This window comes from Penicillium chrysogenum (assembly GCF_028827035.1).
Source record: "Penicillium chrysogenum strain IBT 35668 chromosome Unknown utg000005l_segment0_segment0, whole genome shotgun sequence".
Classification (NCBI taxonomy): domain Eukaryota; kingdom Fungi; phylum Ascomycota; class Eurotiomycetes; order Eurotiales; family Aspergillaceae; genus Penicillium; species Penicillium chrysogenum.
The window spans coordinates 5,409,304-5,427,696 of NW_026622753.1; the positions used below are offsets into that span (position 1 = coordinate 5,409,304).

At 48.7% G+C, this 18,393-nt stretch overlaps 8 protein-coding genes across 8 annotated transcripts; 5 read left to right on the forward strand and 3 right to left on the reverse strand.

The window, feature by feature from the left end:
- Nucleotides 1-159: 159 nt before the first annotated feature.
- N7489_010454 (uncharacterized protein) lies at nucleotides 160-1,083 on the forward strand (the record flags this gene model as incomplete). Its single annotated transcript, XM_056716203.1, has 2 exons — nucleotides 160-289; nucleotides 401-1,083. 2 exons carry the CDS (start codon nucleotides 160-162, stop codon nucleotides 1,081-1,083), a joined length of 813 nt encoding a protein of 270 aa, XP_056563825.1.
- A 1,419-nt stretch (nucleotides 1,084-2,502) lies between these two features.
- On the forward strand, nucleotides 2,503-3,223 carry N7489_010455 (MARVEL domain-containing protein; the record flags this gene model as incomplete). Its single annotated transcript, XM_056716204.1, has 5 exons — nucleotides 2,503-2,565; nucleotides 2,619-2,790; nucleotides 2,846-3,030; nucleotides 3,083-3,129; nucleotides 3,193-3,223. 5 exons carry the CDS (start codon nucleotides 2,503-2,505, stop codon nucleotides 3,221-3,223), a joined length of 498 nt encoding a protein of 165 aa, XP_056563826.1.
- A 767-nt stretch (nucleotides 3,224-3,990) lies between these two features.
- Nucleotides 3,991-4,761, forward strand: N7489_010456 (uncharacterized protein; the record flags this gene model as incomplete). The annotated part of the gene is made up of 1 exon (XM_056716205.1): nucleotides 3,991-4,761. One exon carries the CDS (start codon nucleotides 3,991-3,993, stop codon nucleotides 4,759-4,761), a length of 771 nt encoding a protein of 256 aa, XP_056563827.1.
- Nucleotides 4,762-5,266: 505 nt separating this feature from the next.
- N7489_010457 (porphobilinogen deaminase) lies at nucleotides 5,267-6,316 on the reverse strand (the record flags this gene model as incomplete). The annotated part of the gene is made up of 2 exons (XM_056716206.1): nucleotides 5,267-5,994; nucleotides 6,052-6,316. The coding sequence occupies 2 exons, from the start codon at nucleotides 6,314-6,316 to the stop codon at nucleotides 5,267-5,269; spliced, it is 993 nt and encodes a 330-aa protein (XP_056563828.1).
- A 385-nt stretch (nucleotides 6,317-6,701) lies between these two features.
- Nucleotides 6,702-11,068, reverse strand: N7489_010458 (uncharacterized protein; the record flags this gene model as incomplete). The annotated part of the gene is made up of 8 exons (XM_056716207.1): nucleotides 6,702-8,302; nucleotides 8,356-8,713; nucleotides 8,766-9,196; nucleotides 9,247-9,366; nucleotides 9,416-9,964; nucleotides 10,016-10,780; nucleotides 10,844-10,954; nucleotides 11,023-11,068. 8 exons carry the CDS (start codon nucleotides 11,066-11,068, stop codon nucleotides 6,702-6,704), a joined length of 3,981 nt encoding a protein of 1,326 aa, XP_056563829.1.
- Nucleotides 11,069-11,572: 504 nt separating this feature from the next.
- N7489_010459 (uncharacterized protein) lies at nucleotides 11,573-13,343 on the forward strand (the record flags this gene model as incomplete). The annotated part of the gene is made up of 6 exons (XM_056716208.1): nucleotides 11,573-11,749; nucleotides 11,801-11,932; nucleotides 11,982-12,135; nucleotides 12,189-12,386; nucleotides 12,439-12,923; nucleotides 12,978-13,343. The coding sequence occupies 6 exons, from the start codon at nucleotides 11,573-11,575 to the stop codon at nucleotides 13,341-13,343; spliced, it is 1,512 nt and encodes a 503-aa protein (XP_056563830.1).
- Nucleotides 13,344-15,395: 2,052 nt separating this feature from the next.
- On the forward strand, nucleotides 15,396-16,614 carry N7489_010460 (uncharacterized protein; the record flags this gene model as incomplete). The annotated part of the gene is made up of 2 exons (XM_056716209.1): nucleotides 15,396-15,489; nucleotides 15,545-16,614. The coding sequence occupies 2 exons, from the start codon at nucleotides 15,396-15,398 to the stop codon at nucleotides 16,612-16,614; spliced, it is 1,164 nt and encodes a 387-aa protein (XP_056563831.1).
- Nucleotides 16,615-17,825: 1,211 nt separating this feature from the next.
- On the reverse strand, nucleotides 17,826-18,005 carry N7489_010461 (uncharacterized protein; the record flags this gene model as incomplete). Its single annotated transcript, XM_056716210.1, has 1 exon — nucleotides 17,826-18,005. The coding sequence occupies one exon, from the start codon at nucleotides 18,003-18,005 to the stop codon at nucleotides 17,826-17,828; it is 180 nt and encodes a 59-aa protein (XP_056563832.1).
- Between the last annotated feature and the right edge of the window lie 388 nt (nucleotides 18,006-18,393).

Here is an 18,393-nt window from a genome sequence, read left to right on the forward strand (position 1 = left end):
TGCTCTTCAATCATTTACTATTTTACAATCGAAACATTTCTTTGGTCTGTTAGTGCGCGGGCTCTAAAATACATCTGTCGAAGACACATCAACTGAGACATCCAACGCCTTACAGCTCTCGAACTCAAAAATCACAAGGAAAAAGCAAAAGGCGCCAACATGCCACAGCTCTTTCCAGCCAACCCTTCCGCGACCATGGTAATTCGCCATGTGACGCCAGAAATTGTGACCATGAGTCTGCCCTTCGCACGGTTCGGACACCTGCAGTTTGGCGGGCGAGGGACGCTGGGTGAGTTGCCCACCCTTGCAGAACCCACCTACAAGGCGCATAGTCCTGTCAAGCCCATGGGGACTCTTCAGTTGATTAAGATTCAGTGCTAACCCTCCTTGCGTACGACAGTCAAGCTTGCCACCGGTTCCCTCGCAGTATTCTCGCCCGTCGGCCTAACGCCCGAAGTTCGCGAGACAGTCGAGTCGCTCGGCGGAAATGTCAAATACATCGCGGCGCCAGATCTCGAACACCACCTCAACCTCACCCCATGGAAGAACGCGTACCCGCAAGCAGAGATTCTAGCCCCGGAGGGTCTCTACGAGAAGCGGCAATCGAACCCGGAGTATCAGGACACCCCGTTCGAACACGTATTCAAGAAGGAAGATCAACTGCCGCGGTCGATCTCCAAGGAGTTCGATACCGAGTTTGAGAGTGAATATGTATATGGCCACGGATCGCGCGAGCTGGTGTTTCTCCATAAGCCCACGCGCACGGTCATCGAGGCGGATCTGCTCTTCAACCTGCCTGCTAAGGAGCAGTATTGCAAGAGCCCTGAAGCATCAGGGACTAATTTCCTCACAAAGCTTCTTCTGCCGCTGATGTCCACCAAGCCCCCGGCTACATGGCAGAGACGGTTTGCGTGGTATATTCTCTCGGCACAGGATCGGACAGCGTTTAATATGTCTATGAGAAGGATTGATCAGTGGGACTTTGATCGTTTGATTCCCTGCCATGGCGATACTATCGAGACTGGTTCCAAGGGGATATTCCGCGATGTGATGGCATGGCACTTGGATCGGAAGAATACTTAGTATTCCTGTGAAAATATTGTAATAGTTGATACTTTACTTTGTATTAGATGTTGCGGATGGGAGGTGATTGTGTATATGTCATTTTATTTTATTTTTGGGGATGTTGTATGTAGGCAGCATTATTTCGAATTTAGCCTTCCCCTCTTGGGCTTTCCAAAGTGGATGTGCCTCATTCTTCTGGCCCTTGCTACTCTGGCTATTCATAGTATCAACGGCCCACTATTAGCTCAAAATGTACACTTCACATCGCCTGCATGTTTCTAGGCTCTTCCTACATATACATTTCGATGTTTTGCTATGCTGCCTACCTAGGTAGTTCGGCTATTCTCCACTTGTCAACATGAAATACTACTACAACATATGTAGTAATTTTAGAAATAACTTTATAACCAAACCCAATGCAGAATGAATCATACATAATCCTTATAAGAGATCGTAAGGCCAAAACTACACAAATTCGAGTCCCTCCGTGGCCCCCACGTCATAGGGCTGACAGACAGGGATGGAGGAGAGCAGTCAGTTGACAGGTTAAACATGATGTCAAGTGTTGTCAGATGTGTCAAGTACTCTTCGCTTCAAACCGGATCTCCCCTGTCGGTATTTCGCATGTTGTATGCCTGGAAAACAGCATGCACCTGTCAGACAGCAACAAATGATCGCCCTGGGTGGAGACAAAGAGACAACCCAATTCTGGTTCAAATCAGAGCTATCGCCAATAGTCGACGGGATCGGCACTCGAAAAGCAAGCCACGTATATCATCCAGCACAGAGCCCGTACTCAACGCCAAGGATATTTTTAAAGCATGGGAGGCTGGGTCTGGGGAAGGCAGGGATGATACGGAGGCAGCAGTACTCCGTACTCTGTACTATTCGAATACTTCCAGGGCTATGCAGTACCTGTACGCCTCTATTCCAGGCCCACTCCTTGCTCCGATCGGGTGTTGATGAGCATTCAGCCACAGTCCACATCAGCGGTCAGTCCGCCACGAAAAGTGGAAAACGGTTGGGCACGTTTTTGTTCACGGTACGGAGTACACTTGGACCAATAGTGACCTTGGCTTGTTGGAAAGGAACTGCTCTATATGGAACTGATCTGACGACACTAGGAGGCTTAGATCGACTCTATTGGTCGTGCCTAATGCAAGCCGTGCTTTGTTTTTAGGTTCTTTTTAGTTGAATTCTTTTTTTCTTTCTTTCTGTTTATTGGATTTTCACGTTCGTCCCTTGCTTAAAATACACTGTCGCTCCCTCTCGCAGTTTGCTTGCCTGTGCGACTTCACACGTTATATAGCTTCTCGTGTTCCCCAGCCCATACCTCTCCTCCACGCTACACCTTCTCGACCTTCACATATTATCTCCTTATACATTCACATCTCTCGGTTCTATCAAACGGCTCACTGATTTGAAAATACCTTAACAATGCCCGTCATTTCGCGCCTTGCCTCTATCATCCTCCGCGTTGCGGAGATCGCCTTTGCAGCTGTAAATACCTCCCAGTCTACGCCAACTATAAACCACATCTAACTCTTGTCTAGGTTGTCGCAGGTGTCATCGGACACTACCTTGCCGAGGTCAACAACAGCGGCGCAGATGTCAACTGGTGGCCCCAGTCGCGATGGATCTATACTGAAGTAATCGCCGGCTTATCGATATTGCTGGGCCTTATATGGCTAATCCCATTCTCGTCCGGATTCTTCTCCTGGCCTAGTATGTGCTTGATATACTATCTGGTGAATATGGAGCAATGCTTACTGGAGTCTAGTGGACATCCTCATTTCGTTTGCTTGGTTCGCTGCGTTCGGTGTCCTCGTCGACACCATCCGCCACTTGCCATGTGGCAGCATCTGGTCCTGGCACTTTAGAGGAGACCAGACGTGTGGCCGGTGGAAGGCTGCTGAGGCCTTTAGCTTCCTTTCCGCTATTGTCTGGCTTGTTTCAGCTATCGTGGTATGTGATGAGAATGTCCGATACGTATGATCAAGTACTAATGAGTCTTCAGGGCATTTGGTTCACCTTCCGTGTCCGCAATAACAACTCTGATGGAACGTAAGTTGCCAATGTGCACCGTATAACATGGCTTTGATTGATTGATACTGACATACTGAACAGTCGCCGCCGCTGGGGTCGTTCCGCCGTCTAGATAATGGGGTCAGATCCGCAAGCAGACATCAATAGCTGTACTTTGTTCACAGCCAAGTCTGTGCACTACCATTGTGCGTTGTGCTCAGCACAGTACCAGTGACGTTAGTCTCTAATGACGTTGCTTTCTTGTTTGCTCGCCTTGTTTTCCTGTCGTGTTTCTCCTCATGATTTGGATGCCAAGAAATTACGACTTACGCTGATACCCTTGGAGGAATAATGTTGCTTTGTTTTGCACTTTGATTGATTTTGCTGTAAAGTCACTACCTTTGGAGTCTATTCTCGATACATATAATTTATTTGGACATCATTGTCTATGGCTAGAAAGGCTTATGTTGTAATTTTGTCCACAGCTATAGGTAGTTATATACTGCCTTGATAGTCCGACGTTTTGTTGCACTCTTGCCTAGTACTTTCCGATACTCCAAGGTTCCGATAGCCGGCTCAGTAACAAAGAACCTCAACAAGGGCATTATCCTGATCTCCTTGTTCGATGTGTTTCCTTTCTAACCTTTGTTATCTTCCTTGTTGACTTTGGTTCCCGTTTCCTTATTATTCACAATGATAGCCTCATGTTGGAAAGAGCGTCCGAGAGACAATATAAATAGGCTGTATCCGGCCATCATACATATCCCATCGCGCCTGAACCGTCCTTGACAACCCACCCTAGCTGGCTTTCGAGTTAGGAATTCATCTTCCCCGACCATTGTTACCACAACTCGTCAGAATAATCCCGCTAGCTTCGGCTTCGGGTATCGGTGACCAACCATGCCAGTGATGCTAGATAACACATCATCCCGGCTCTTCCAGACTGCACGCACTGGATTCCAAGCCCTCTGCCAGCACCTCATTGACGACCTAAACAATGGCTTATCGAACCAGGACGAACTCCGTGATAGACTAGACCAGCTTCATCTGTCATTGGAACAGCTCAAACGAGCCGGACAGATGATGGCTATTGATTGTCCGACCAATGAGCTTGTGCGAGTTGTACCTAATGGATTTTTCACGGTTGTGATCGATCGCCCCGGACAGGACCCGATGTCCGAGTTTGATTGGGCCTGCATTTACACCGCTGACACTTTGAATATGCTGATTGCTGAATTCTTGCGCTACAGGAACCCCACTGCTATTGCGCACCATCTCGAGGCCCAGTCATTCCTCTGGGATTTGGTTGTGCCATTCCCTGTGACGATTTCCTGCGCTGAGGATTCCGCGCCAGAACCATATGTCAATGCTCTCCAGATCCCGCCTGCCGCTAGTATGGCTCGTATGAACTCGCGGATTCCGGTGCGGCCTCGCCCTCCTCCTCCTGTTGACACTTATTTGGCTTATAACCGGCCGGTTCCAGGCCCTTATCCCCCTGCTTTGCCCCCACGACCTGTGCCTGAGTTTGGGCCTGAGTCTGAGCCTGTTTCTCCTGTTTCTCCTGGTTCATCTGGTTCACTTCGTTCATCCGTTTCGCCTGTTTCGTCTGTTTCACCAACAGGTCCTAACTCTACGGGTCTTTATAGGAACCCCATAATGCATCCTCGGTAAACTATTATTATTTTTTTCCACATTGATTCCGACCATTCCCCTTTTCTAGAAGAGGAAATGGAAAACAAGAAAACAAATTTATCTACTTGCACAATTTCAGTCATTCCATCGTCTCGCTTACTTTTTTATGAAAGTTGTCCTTCATTCTGTGATCACGATGTACTCAATATAACTTATCTCCCTTACACTATAGGACTCCCAGTAACAAGTTTCATTAAGCCATGTAGCAATAGCAAGAACAGTGAAATTTGGCCATTTCTATATATCAATTCTAACGGTGACGCTTCCACTTCGAGAAGTGACCGGTTCTTGTATTATTAGGTGCTTTGCCTCCAGTTTGGTTTTATCACTATATACGCACTCAGCAAGCAGTGCCCTCTATAATTTCCTTGGTTTCTAGGTTCTGACTTTGTCAACCTTCCAATCACATTTCGTATTCCAGCATGGACTTCAATTTAATTCCGCAGGCCTTTCTTGGCACCTTGACCTCATTTCATCTCAATTATCAGTCCTTAGGTGGACGGTTGATGTTAATGTCCTTGAGAATTGCTTCCGCACCAGCCTTGACCAATCTTGCCGCTATTTTCTTTCCTAGCTCCGTTGCTTCGTCGACAGTCTGCACTCTCGCCTCAAGGGAACCTTCAACGCTCTCAGAGCCGTCCAGACTAACGACAAGGGCAGTGATCTTTAAGACATCAGATCGGATCCACTCTGTCTCAACCCCAATAGGAACACTGCAACCTCCTTCGAGGGTTCTCATCAGCGACCGTTCAGCAAGGCAAGCGAGAGTCGACTTGCGATCAGCCAGCTGGTCAAGTAATTCTTGCGTTTTCGTATCACCCTTGCGTATCTCCAAGCCCAGGGCACCCTGCCCGACGGCATGGAAAATGCCCCCATCCTTAGAGCACAGGTACTGGTTGATGCGAAACTTAAGGCCAACACGCTCAAGACCTGCGGCGGACATAACCATGCACGTATACTCGCTGGCTGGGTTATCAAGCTTGGCTAGACGGGTCTCCACATTGCCGCGGATATTCGCAAAGCGAAGATAGGGGTAGAGACGGCGGAGCTGAGCCGAACGCCGGACTGAGGAAGTGCCTACGACTGCGCCTTTGGGAAGCTCTTTTATATTCGTATAAGGCAGGCTGGACTTCACGATCAGTGCGTCCCGGGGATCATCCCGGGGTGGAATTGCCGCGAGCTCGCAGGTATCAGGAAGTGTGGTTGGCATATCTGGTCCGGTTAACTCAAATGCGGAGGGGAAATAGAAGAATAATCAGTTTTATTTACCTTTTAGGCAATGCACGATGACATCTAATTCACCTGATACGAGCTTTTCCTCCAATTCGGTTGTCCAGAGACTCTTGGCGCCGAAGTCGTATAGCGCGGTCAATTGGTCTCGGTCACCAAGTGTTCGGAGGGTTTCAATCTCATAGGACCGTTCTGGGGCAATCTTTTTCAGACTATCGCGGATGCCCTCGGCCTGGACGACGGCCAGATTGGATCGCCGGGTGCCGATACGCAGCGGCGGCAGGGTAGGAGAGGTTTCGACCATATTGACAATGTGCGCTTGGATAAGAGAAAGATCAAGGAGTGGTTGTCTTGATCGAGAACTTCCTAACAGAATAAAATGCTAGAAGCTTCGACTTAAAGCTGCGAGATGAAGCCACGATTTAGCGCAGATTTAGCGCGGGGCCGTTGTCCGACAATGTTCCGGAGTAATTTATAAGAATCTGGAATAGGCTTATAGAATATACAACCCCTTTGTAGAGCTTTTGTAATTCCGTAAAATATGAATAGAACGCACTCACGGAATGTAAATGGGATGCGTTGTATCCCACCAACCAATACTGTCGAGATGTAAAACCGGCCTGACGGGCCAGTTTGCTGATATTCCAGACTTTGACAACTTCTCTCAATGTAATTATCTAATGGGATATTTAGTTTGATGCTTGTTGAGCAGTATCATAAGCGTTCACACTCCCGGATGCCCTTGGATACCCGACCAAGATATTCTGGCCCCGGCCCTCGACATGCCCAGTGCCAGTGGTGTCCTCAGCTGCCCCAGTAAAGCCCCATCCACCTCCTCCGGGAGTATAAACCACACATCGATCTCCCGCCTGCATGCGGACCATATTCTTCGATCCCATATTAACCCAGCGCCACTCAGCGGCCCCATGCTCATTCTGCACCTTCCTCACCCAGTAGTTCGCGCCACGCTCACCGTCATCCCCGCCCTCCATTCCGTATGGAGGCACACTTCGGCGTTCTGTTATAACGCTGAAACTCAGGGGAGCCCGGCATTCAATATCGCGAACCACACCATTTCCACCATGATGATACCCTTTGCCACCTGTCCCTTCACGGATAGCAAACTCGCGCAGAATGACAGGATACCGCTTCTCAAGGCTCTCCACGTCTGTGATGCGCGTGTTTGTCATATGGGTATGCACACCTGACGCGCCATCTTGCGCCGCCGTCGCACCAGAGCCGCCGCAAATTGTCTCACCAAATGCATACGCGTAGCCTTGGAGCTTCTGACCGGTGCTGGTGGTGCCACCCTCCCCGAAGAACCCAATGCAGTTCATGCACCCGTGTGAAGCGGCAGCAGCACGGAAAGTGCGTAGGATCACATCGACCACGCGCTGCGAGGTCTGCGTGTTACCAGCACAGACGGCGGGCCCAGCTGATGGGTTGAGGAAACTCCCTTTCGGGATGATTACATTGATTGGCGATAAGCAGCCTTGATTTAGTGGGATGTCGGTGCCGATAAGGAGACGAAGTGTGTAGATTATGGCTGAGTGGGTGATTGCTGGCGGTGCGTTGATGTTGCTTAGCATTTCGACCCCTGTGCCGGTGAAGTCGAAGGTTGCCGAGCCATCTTTGGATATATCCACCGTAAGTTTAACTAACGTTCCGTTGTCCATTTGGTCGACGGCTGATAGATGGGGCCCAAGTCTGGAGAGTGTACCGAGGAGATAGGAACGCACAGCCAGCTCCGCATTCGACTGGATGGCCCCCATGTACATTTGGACCACAGGGAGGGTGTATTCCTCGATGAGAGCCTGGACCAGGACCATGCCTTTATGATTTGCAGCAACCTGCGCCTTCAGATCCGAGATGTTGTCTTGGACGTGCCTACTCCCGGTACAACCTGGGTACTCGCCTGGGCTCAAGAGTATGTCGGTGATTCCTTTCTCGTCGAAAACTCCCCCATGGATCAATTTAAAGGACCGGATAGCTGCTCCCTCTTGCCAGAGCTCGGTGGAATTAGGTGGCATTGACGTACCACCCAGTCCGCCAATGTCTGTATGGTGGCCTCTTGAGGCAACGTAGAAAGCCACGGTCGAGCCTGTCTTTTCAAAGATCGGAGTAATGACGGTTATGTCTGGAAGGTGACTGCCTCCAGATTCCGGATGGTTGGCTACCAGGACGTCACCTTGTGATAGCTTGCCTTTGTGTAGTTCATGTTGGTACTTGACTGCGTAGCTCATGGATCCTAAATGAACAGGTACATGAGGAGCATTGGCAACCAGATCACCTGTCGATTATCACGTCAGTTGGTTCCAACATATAATTGTAATGTATGCATACCTTGAGGTCCAAATAGGGCGCAAGAGAAATCAAGTCGCTCTTTGATATTAAGAGAAACTGCTGTTTTCTGTAGAGCGCGACCCATCTGCTCCGCGATACTCATAAAGCGATGCCCAAAAACAGATAGCTGGATGTGATCGACCACAGTTGGTTGCTCAATAGTTGCAGTGGAAGTAGAAATAATGTCAATGATAACATGGGAGCGGAGAACCTTGGCTACAGCACCCGGTACCACAACGAGTGTTTGGGTCTGGTCAATAATCACAGCGGGTCCATTAATTGATAGACCAGGCGCCAAACTCTCGAGCACCAGCACGGGGGTTTGCTTGTATCCTGTTCTCTGGAAATAAACGGGGACCTACAACAATGAGTAATGGGTATAAATAATGGGTAGTCCAAGGAGTATTTACCATACGCTCCACCAACTTCGGAGAGGCAGGTTGGAAGTTCAAAGTACGCAGTTGTTCTCCAAGTTGTTCTCCCTCCCAGTCTTCTCTCTCACTTGCACCTATGCCCCGGACACGCACATCGTCGACATAGATTGCCTTTTCGTCGGGAAAGACGAAGGAGAACTCTCGCAGATGGATCTTCTTGAACTCGTTCTTGAAGTCACCGTCGGCAGGTTTGAGGACCATGATCGAGGTTTCTGTGCCCTGGTATCTCATGTTGAGATACATCTCACAGGTTATGCTCTTTTCTCGTATGCCTTGTCTCATCAATCGTTCCTGGACAACGGTTCCAAGCTTAGAAAGTCTTTCTTCCAGTCGACCACGAGAAATCTCGTTGTATCTCTCATTAACAGGCTCCTGTGCTTCTTGAACAACGTCTGCCAGCGCCATGCCTTTGGAATGTTAGTACACATCATGAACCATCTAAAGGTAAGCGCCTTACCGTATGCGGACAAGATGCTTGAGAGCTTGTGGATGACTATTGTGGATATCTTGAGTGTTTTGGCAATATCACAAGCATGCTGACCACCTGCACCTCCGAAGACAGCAAGGTTATGATTCGCTATTGTGCGTTAGGATAAGATCCACAAAGGGGTTTGAATTGCACATACCAATGTCATATCCTTTACCTTCAGTCAGCGCCCGGATGGGTCGGCACATGGCTTCGTTGGCAACATCAAGAAAACCACAGGCGACCTCTTCAGGAGAGAGTGATTTTCCAGTGTCACGGTTGATCTCATCCGTCAGCTCGATGAACTTCTTCTTCACTATCTCCACATCAAGTGGCTGATTTTCATTCTCGCCAAAGATCTTAGGAAAGAAATGAGGAATGAGTCTTCCTAGGAATAGATTGGCGTCCGTTACTGTCAAAGGCCCTCCTTTTCGATAACATGCAGGGCCTGGGTGTGATGAAGCACTCTCAGGGCCTACTATGAATAGGCCATTTCGCCAGAACAATATGGAGCCACCTCCAGCGGCAACGGTGTTGATATCAAGCTGCGGACTCTGGATAGTAACACCAGCGGTATTACTCTCGAAGACATGTTCGAAATTTCCGCCGTACCGAGAAACATCAGTCGAGGTTCCTCCCATGTCAAAACCAACAACTGGGGTCTTTGTGTGATCGTCGTAAGATGTGCGGGCATAACCCACAACACCGCCTGTTTGCTATCAGTCTAGTTCCCTCTAATCATGTGTAGGTTTAGCCTTACCTGCAGGTCCACTAAGGATACCCCGGAGACCACTGAAACGGTCGTGACTTACAAGTCCACCGTCTGACTGCATAAAGTCACAACGCACACCATCCAAATTTCCACCTTGGAATCCTTTTGAGAATCCGCTAAGATAATTCTTGATCTCAGGGGTAAGGTACGCATCAGCTGACGAAGAGCCTCCACGGGGCACCATCTTGATCATCTTGGCTGCCACGGAAGACGAACACGACACATGGGTGAAGCCTTCCTCTAGAGCCAGTTCTTCGATTCGGTTTTCATGGGCTGGGAAAACATAGGAATGTGCCAAGCACACTGCAACAGTATCATAGCCTTGAGATCGTAGGTCTCGCAGTGTTTGTCTCACAGCAGCTTCATCGAGAGGCTTTAAGATGCGGATCATGTCACCACTCGAGCCCCTCACGAGCACTCCTGGTATCTCGTTGTCCGACTTGAACAAACCATCCAAGTCCTCATCAAACCCCTCAATTGTCACTCTCTCGTCAATTTCCCTGGCATCGGCGTACAAGACATCGGGTTTAACGATGTTTAGGTCAAAGAGGCGCGGTCGGGATTGATAGCCGATTTTCAACAAGTCGCGAAAGCCCTTCGTTACGAGAAAGGCATGTTTGGTTCCTTTCCTTTCAAGCAAGGCATTCGTCGCTACTGTTGTTCCCATTCGAATAAATTCTAGGTCATCTTTCGGAAGAGGAACCCCACGGGGTATTTCCCGTCCTTGGTACAGCGAGAGGACGCGTCGGATACCTTTGTAATAGCTTATCAGCCGGCTTTCTCGAGTGCTCCGTTACGAGAGTCATATTTTCTTACCCTCAGTTGGCGCATCAGCGTAGTTACCAGGGTCAACAGACAACAGCTTTAGGACGACGTCAGGCTTTCCCGGCAGACTCGCCCACACATCAGTGAATGTGCCTCCTCGATCTAAGAGAGCATAATTAGCGCTATAGTTGGTAGAATTTTGGTTGTGCGAGAATTTTTAAAGTCCGTACCGATGGCAATCCTGACGCCTCCGACCGTCGGCTTCGTAACCGTCATATTGGAATATTGGAAGAAAATGAAAATTGGTTTGCACCTGCATCTTGGGTTCCTCTGGGATTTGGAACAAATTTATAATTGCAGGTGGATTGCGACGCTACATCTTGACGAAAGAGTAAGGTCGTCACGGTAGTTGAGTTGGAAAGTTCATTCGGGTCCTACGTGTTGTCGAGGAAGGTCGATACGGCCCAGTCGCCTTCCAAGGTTGGAGACCCCGGAGTATCTAAGTGGGTCTCCCCACAAACTCTATTGTGTTCCTTGGTTTTCTCTTTTCTTTTCTCCCGGGGAAGGTCGACACGGTATCAGCCAGACGGTTCACCAATGGCCTCAAGAGCCGATATCTATAACGGGGCCTCCCCACTGGCCACCTTTTATCGAAAGGTTCACGACGTTGGCGGGGAAAGTTTGCTTGGGCTTTATAAGAGCAGTCTTGAGTCTGTTTGTTGCTGGTCGCCGTTTTCTTCCTGAGTTAATTACATCGTTCGCTCTTCGAGTTCCTTCACAATGGCAGAGCAGAAAGGCAGTGTTTCTGTCGAGACACCGGAAGTAGAGAAGCACGGTGTCTCCAGAGCAATGGATGAGGCAGCAGAGTACCTTGCTCATAGCACTGGCTTTGCACCTTTGTCCCCGGAAGAAGAGAAGAAGATGGTACGCAAGATGGATTGGATTCTTCTGCCAATGGTATGTTGCCTGTCCCCTCTTATGCGCGCGAGCAAGCTAACCCGTTCTTAGCTCTTTATGACCGCTACCTTGGGTGCTGTTGATAAGGTTGCTATCAGTACTGCAGCCATATATGGCCTCAAAGATGACCTTCAGCTTGTGGGCCAACAATATTCTTGGGCTGGATCCATCTTATCTCTCGGAGTACGTAGTGTCTCTAACGGTGGTTGCGTTTTTTCTAATCTAGTGGCAGGCGATTATTGGCATGTGGCCATCCACGTACCTGGTCCACAGACTGCCCTCTGCCAAATACCTATCTGCATGCTCGTTAGGCTGGTCAATTATGGCACTTCTCATGCCGGTCTCTCGTAATTGGAGCGGACTAATGGCTTTGAGATTCTTTATGGGTACGTGAGTTGTGATGATCCGGCTTGGATAATGGCACTGATAAGGTGTTTAGGTTGTTTGGAGGCGATCATCGTTCCATCAATTTCCCTAATCGTCGCTGGGTTCTATAAAAAGTCTGAGCAGCCCCCTCGCAATGCCTTGGTATTTGCGGCAGCGAGTTCTATCGTCAACGGCTTCCTCTCGTGGGCGGTCGGTCATATTCCATCTAGTGCAGCACTTTCTATTTGGCAATACCTTTTTCTGATCATCGGTACGTCTGGCATGGATGAATTTGCATTTAACCTTTCTCACTTTGTTGATAGGCTCTATTTCGACACTGTGGTCTATTATTGCTTTGATCTTCCTCCCGGACTCTCCTATGAATGCCTTTTTCCTCAACGATAGAGAGAAGTACCATGCTGTCCAGCGCCTGGCCGAGAACAAAACCGGGATCACAAACCGGCACTGGAAGTGGGATCAGGCCCTGGAGGCGGCTATTGATCCGAAGACATGGGTCCTATTTTTCTTCAACATCGCTATCAACATTCCCAACGGAGGACTCACAACCTTCAGCGGCATCATCATCAACAACTTAGGGTTCTCGCCCGTGATTACCTCCCTGCTGAACATGCCGACCGGTGTCATGTCGACCCTGTCAGCATTCTGCTTCTCTTGGATTGCGGCTAAGTGGACCAACCGTCGATGCCTGGTCACCATGTTGGCATCTTGTGTCCCTATAATTGGTGCCATCCTAGTTTACAGCTTACCGCGAACGAATCTGGGTGGTCAGATGGTTGGTATATATCTGGTGAGTCCAGGTTCCAGCTTAGCATTGTACAACCGACTAATCATTTCTCTAAAGTTATATACATACTTCGGTCCGTACGTTGTGGGGATATCCATGGCTCAGGCTAATACAGCGGGTAATACCAAGAAGACCGTGCAGTATTCCATTCTCTATATTGGCTATGCCGTGGGGAATCTCATCGGGCCGCAGACATTTCGAGCAAATCAAGCACCAGCATATACAGGAGGGTTTGTTGCCATGCTGGCTTGCTATTGCGTCTGCGTTCTGCTGATGGCAGTCTACTGGGCCATTGCGCACAACTTGAATCGCCGAGCTACAGTTGGCGTTGACCCTGAGGAAGATCGAGCGGACGGGGACTTAATGGATGCCTTTGCTGATAAAACTGACTTCCAACAAAAGGCATTCAAGTATACTACGTAACGGGGGGAGCTCTCGTGTTTAATATGCGGAGGACTATGTTTTATGGATTAAACAACACTTCATCGTAATAGGCGGCTATGTTTGAGAGTAGTTCGACGAATCTTGAAATATGTCCTTTGGCCTGCGTTTGACAAAAGCTACTATGGTGATTCGGTGTAAAGATAACGGTCCAAAAGTACCTATATGTACCGGATTTTCCCTGGCGTGTGGGGCTTTCCTATTTGATCTGCCGCCGCTTTTATGAGGGTGGTCAGGCTGAGGCTCACTGAGCAGGTGTTAGCACGGACTCAGATCAGACAAATACCCAATACTCATCTTTGGATGTGGACCTAGCTTATGTCATTAAGTCCAATATCCAGTCACGGGTGTGTTATCAACAGAGACATAGCCCTATGCGTAGTGTCGCTTAAGGTCAGTCCATGAATCCAAAGGGGGTAAGACCGATGTTCAGCCGTGGCGGAGATGAGGTTGAAACTGCAACCCTGCTGTTCGCGTTGTCGCCGACCCAGGTGGTGATCTGCACAGTACTCCCTTGGTTACTGTCCCACTACATACATACCGATTATATTTCTGTATTGGTATGGCAGGCTTTCGTGTCTAAAACGCCCTTGGCGGGGGCCCTATATCGCAGGTTGGCTCACCATGGTTCAGCGGCCACCGACAAATTTCGTCATTCGACATATAAAGCAAGGCTGTATAGCGATATAGCGAGGCTGAGAACCCAATCTCATTTTATATTTAGCCTGTCATAAATGACCACCGAAGCCAAAAATTAACAATTTGTTCAACGCCCATGACCTCTTACAACACCCTCCAGTCCCTCCCTTAATATCGAGCTAGCACGCACAGCATTCCAACGTGTGCTAAAGAATGGACAGACATGTCCTTACAAAATGCAGGGATGGAATACTAGCTTGGTGTCAGGAAGATAATCCATACATCCATCCTGTTTTGAGAATGTTTGAGGATGATCAACAGCTGCATACTGTATCTGTCTAGACCGGTGTTGCATATTACCAACCCTTACAGTGGAAAGCAACCAATAGGCGATTGTCTAGTCAAGTAAGCAAATTTTCAAATCTTGGTATGCTTAAGTTGACCCACCTGCTACTTCATGCCTCCTTTGGAATTTGTTAGCTAGTGCCAAGCACAAGGCGCACAAGCTCACCAGCCATTACCGTTTCGGCTGGCTGGTGATCCAAATGACACCCTCGCATTAGGATACTAGTTTCGCTGAATTTTATGACCGGGGAGGTAGCGGTTTCGTTTGTACGGAACCCTTCCGGCAACCTTCGTAGCCGGTGGGTCTTAATAGTCACGAACGCGAGCTTCATTTCAGCACCTGTGCACGATGGGAGAGAAAAGCAAGTATGAGTATAATATTTGTAAATAGATCTCATCCCTGGCTGATTCCTGAAGCTGGTTAGTCGAGAAAACTGACATCTATTACTGGGTAACAAAAAGTACGGTTTTAGAGCATCATCGTCAGAAGACTAAGGATTCGCCTTGCCCAGGCATTGCACGGTCAAACTATATCTCAGTCGGCGAAACAGACAGTTCAGCATGCGCATAAACTACAGTACATACGGTGAACCTAGTGCTTTTGGAACTCTAATGGAGAAGCTCTACAAGTCGGCGAAGCGAACTATGTGACAGTTCTGTTTCTGTCGCCCCAAGCGCAGTTAAGCAGCCAACGTAGCCATGTACCCACATATCATATGTACATATGGCTTACCGCTGTCCTAAAGGATCCTCAGCGAAGCGCAGCTTTGAAACCCTTGCCATGAGAAAAGGAGAGCCAATTTACCTGGAAGGAATCGGTTAGCAATTCCAACCGTCGTATTTTGGGATAGGGGAGGATGCAACCCAAGATCAGGGAGCATCCTTTGCACCAGACTTAATCCGGACTCGGGCTGTTCGCCTATGGCTATGACAGAAAGACACGCCTTTGTAAGCTAAGCCCGATTATTTAAGGGAACCCTTTCAACCCAGGGGATTGACACGGTCTCCGATCTGGGACAACAGTTAAAACACCTGAGGATTTCTCTAACTATGGAGAGAAAAGCACAAGAGTCGACTTTTGCGACTCAGAATGAAAGAAGCGGGTTGCCAAAATATGTCCATCTCCCGGAAACGAAGCATGAGTGTAAGTAACACTCACTGCCTGCCCTTAGAAGAATAATGATTCACCAGCAGTGCAGTAGAATATGCCGACCTCGCCATGCTGGATCTGTCCGAATTTGACCGACCGGGAGGAAAGGAGAAGTTGGCGGAACAGTTAAGGGCAGCAGCACACCACTCTGGTATTACGTCGACCTACCAAATAGGGACATCAGCTAACTCGTCAGGGTTTTTCTATATTACGAATTTTGGCCTCACGCAGGCGGAAATCGATGAGCAATTTGCTATTGCAAAGGCGTTTTTTGCCCTACCCCAGGAAGAGCGCTTGAAATATCGGGCCCCTCTTGAAGAAGGAAACTACAACGGCTATCGGCCCTTGGGGACCCTGGAGATCCTACCCGGGCTATACGATAATGTGGAATTCTACAACATCTTCAAATTTATCCCGCAGACCCAGCGGGTTCAGCCCGAGATCTTTCGGGAATACTGGGGAGAAATTGAAAAGTTCCACCGCCACATGCACGAGAACGTGTCATTCAAGCTGCTTCGACTGCTGGCCATTTCCCTCGAGCTCCCTGAAGAGGAGCTCGTCAACGGGCATCTCTACGAAGCAAACTGCGACAGCTCTCTGCGTTACATGATGTATCGGGCCCGTTCCTCGGAGGAAAATAATAGCTACAAGGACCTCTATCTCCGTGGCCACACGGATATTGGAACTATGACTTTTGTCTTTCAACAGCCTGTGGCTGCCTTGCAAATAAAGCACACTGAAAGCTCCCACTGGCAGCACATCCGGATTCCTCCGGGAGTTATTGCTGTGAACCTAGCGGACATACTCCAGTTTCTAACCAATGGTTACCTGAAGAGTGGCATCCACCGTGTGATTTCACCGCCGGAAGATCAAGCATCCAATGACCGTTTGGGGCTATTGTACTTCTTGAGGCCGGCGGAACAGCTGATGCTGAGAGCTTTAGACAGCCCTTACCTACGGAAGATGGGATATGGTAATGAAGGTACCGCTGTTGATCCAGATGTCCCAGCCTCGGATTGGGTGAGAGAACGTGTGAGAAAGAATTGGACAAGATCACCAGAGGATAATACTCAAAGCGTTAAGATGGGCGGATTCAAGGCTAAGATCATATATGACTGATGTCTGTGATACATAATAAGACGGTTTCGTTAATACAGTCATATCTTGCTCGGCGCTAGTATCGCAAGTTTATGTCTCCCCTCAATAGATGAAGTGCCCAATCGCAATTGCTCCTGGTTTCCTTTACGTGGCACCGCTTTTCTGTACCAAGCCTTTCAATGTAGATTGTTCAACGGAGCCAGACTGTGCTGATCAGACCGTTCTTGATCGCCAAAGCAACTGCAGCGCAAGAAGCTACGGCCTTGGAAGTAACTCAATGCTACAATGCTCGCATCATAAATTACAGTTGCCGCTGTCAGAGTACAGCCGCACTGCGAGGCAAGAACTTATCCATTACAGCAGTAGGAACTCCAAAGCGCTCGATCCTAGGCCAGTATGACGTTAGCGATGTTGCAATACGCAGCGTGTGAGCATAATTCATCATAAGTAAGGAAGCCACTCAGTTTCGGTGGGGAGCGTGAAAGTCTCTGCCTTACTTACTGAACAGAGGAAACTGCCCCTTTGTTACATTGCATTTCCTACCCACCAAAGGAACACTGAACTCGCGTTACCATTCTCCTCGAATGCTGCGGCCTTTAGCCCCACTACGAGTTTTTCACTTAGATAGGATCGAGACCGCTAGGATAAACGGTTATATTTGACTGCGCCAGTCCTTTTTTGATAGGCGATCTAAATAGAAAGGGTCGCACGTGATGTAATTAGCGTGTCGCATTTTATTGATATAGCTTACTTAGGCCGCTTATCCCTACACTCAGTGAGCACTCAGTGAGCAAATCAGGGTGCTCAGATGATGATCAGTGCCAGGCATTATCTGGTACATATCTGGCTGACAAGGATATCTGCCCGTTCTGGGGCCAGAAACCTCTAGTGCAAATTGATATCTCCCGGCGATAACTCCCTTGAAGAACCCGTTCGACATAAGAGCGATAAGACATAAACGAAAAGGGAACAGGGGTGGATTGGAATTAAATACAGACCTTAAGTAAAGATGCACAACTTTCCCCGGAGCCTTAGGGCGGTGCCCATCTCCCCGTCTACCGGCGCTAGCCCTTATCGCCTGTCACGGCAAAAGGTCCGAGTCATGTCCCCGCTTCGCCTTCTTTCCATCTAACCTCTGTCCGCGTTCCACCTTCACGCTATGCCACGCCGAAAACAAGACACCAGAAGGCGAACTGGATGCGCCAAATGCAAAGGTACAACCCTCATCATGGCTAGGAATTAAATCGCTGACATGGGTAGAGCAACACATCAAATGCACCGAAGAGCACCCGCGATGTAGACGCTGCGAGAGACTTGATCTTGAATGCGTCCGGGAGCTCAAAATCATGTTTCGAGAGGATGCTATCCAACGGGGCATTAGCTTTGGCCGTGAAGGTACTTACTGCCGCCATCTTCTTCTGGCTATATCCTACTGACTCTCCTTGGTAAGGGGTTTGGACGAAAAGACCCGGCACAACCGCACATAACCGGAAAACGGAATCTGTATTCCAAGGACTTCCTCTAACCCAGTATACTAGCCGCTTGTTCTTTCTGAATTTGAATGAGGGTGACTTTCAAGACTCCGATGATGTGCCTCGAACACATTCTTCAGCTCAGGTTTGCCCTAACAGCATAGACATCTGTACGGACCTTTCGATCCAATCTTCCATCTACCACCCCCTTTATTCTTTTCCGGACACAGAGACCTATCTTCTCGATTATTTTATCCGCGGTATCAGCCCATCTTGCTCTCTAAGTGAATTATATAATCCTTACATTTCCCTTCTGGTTCCCCTATGC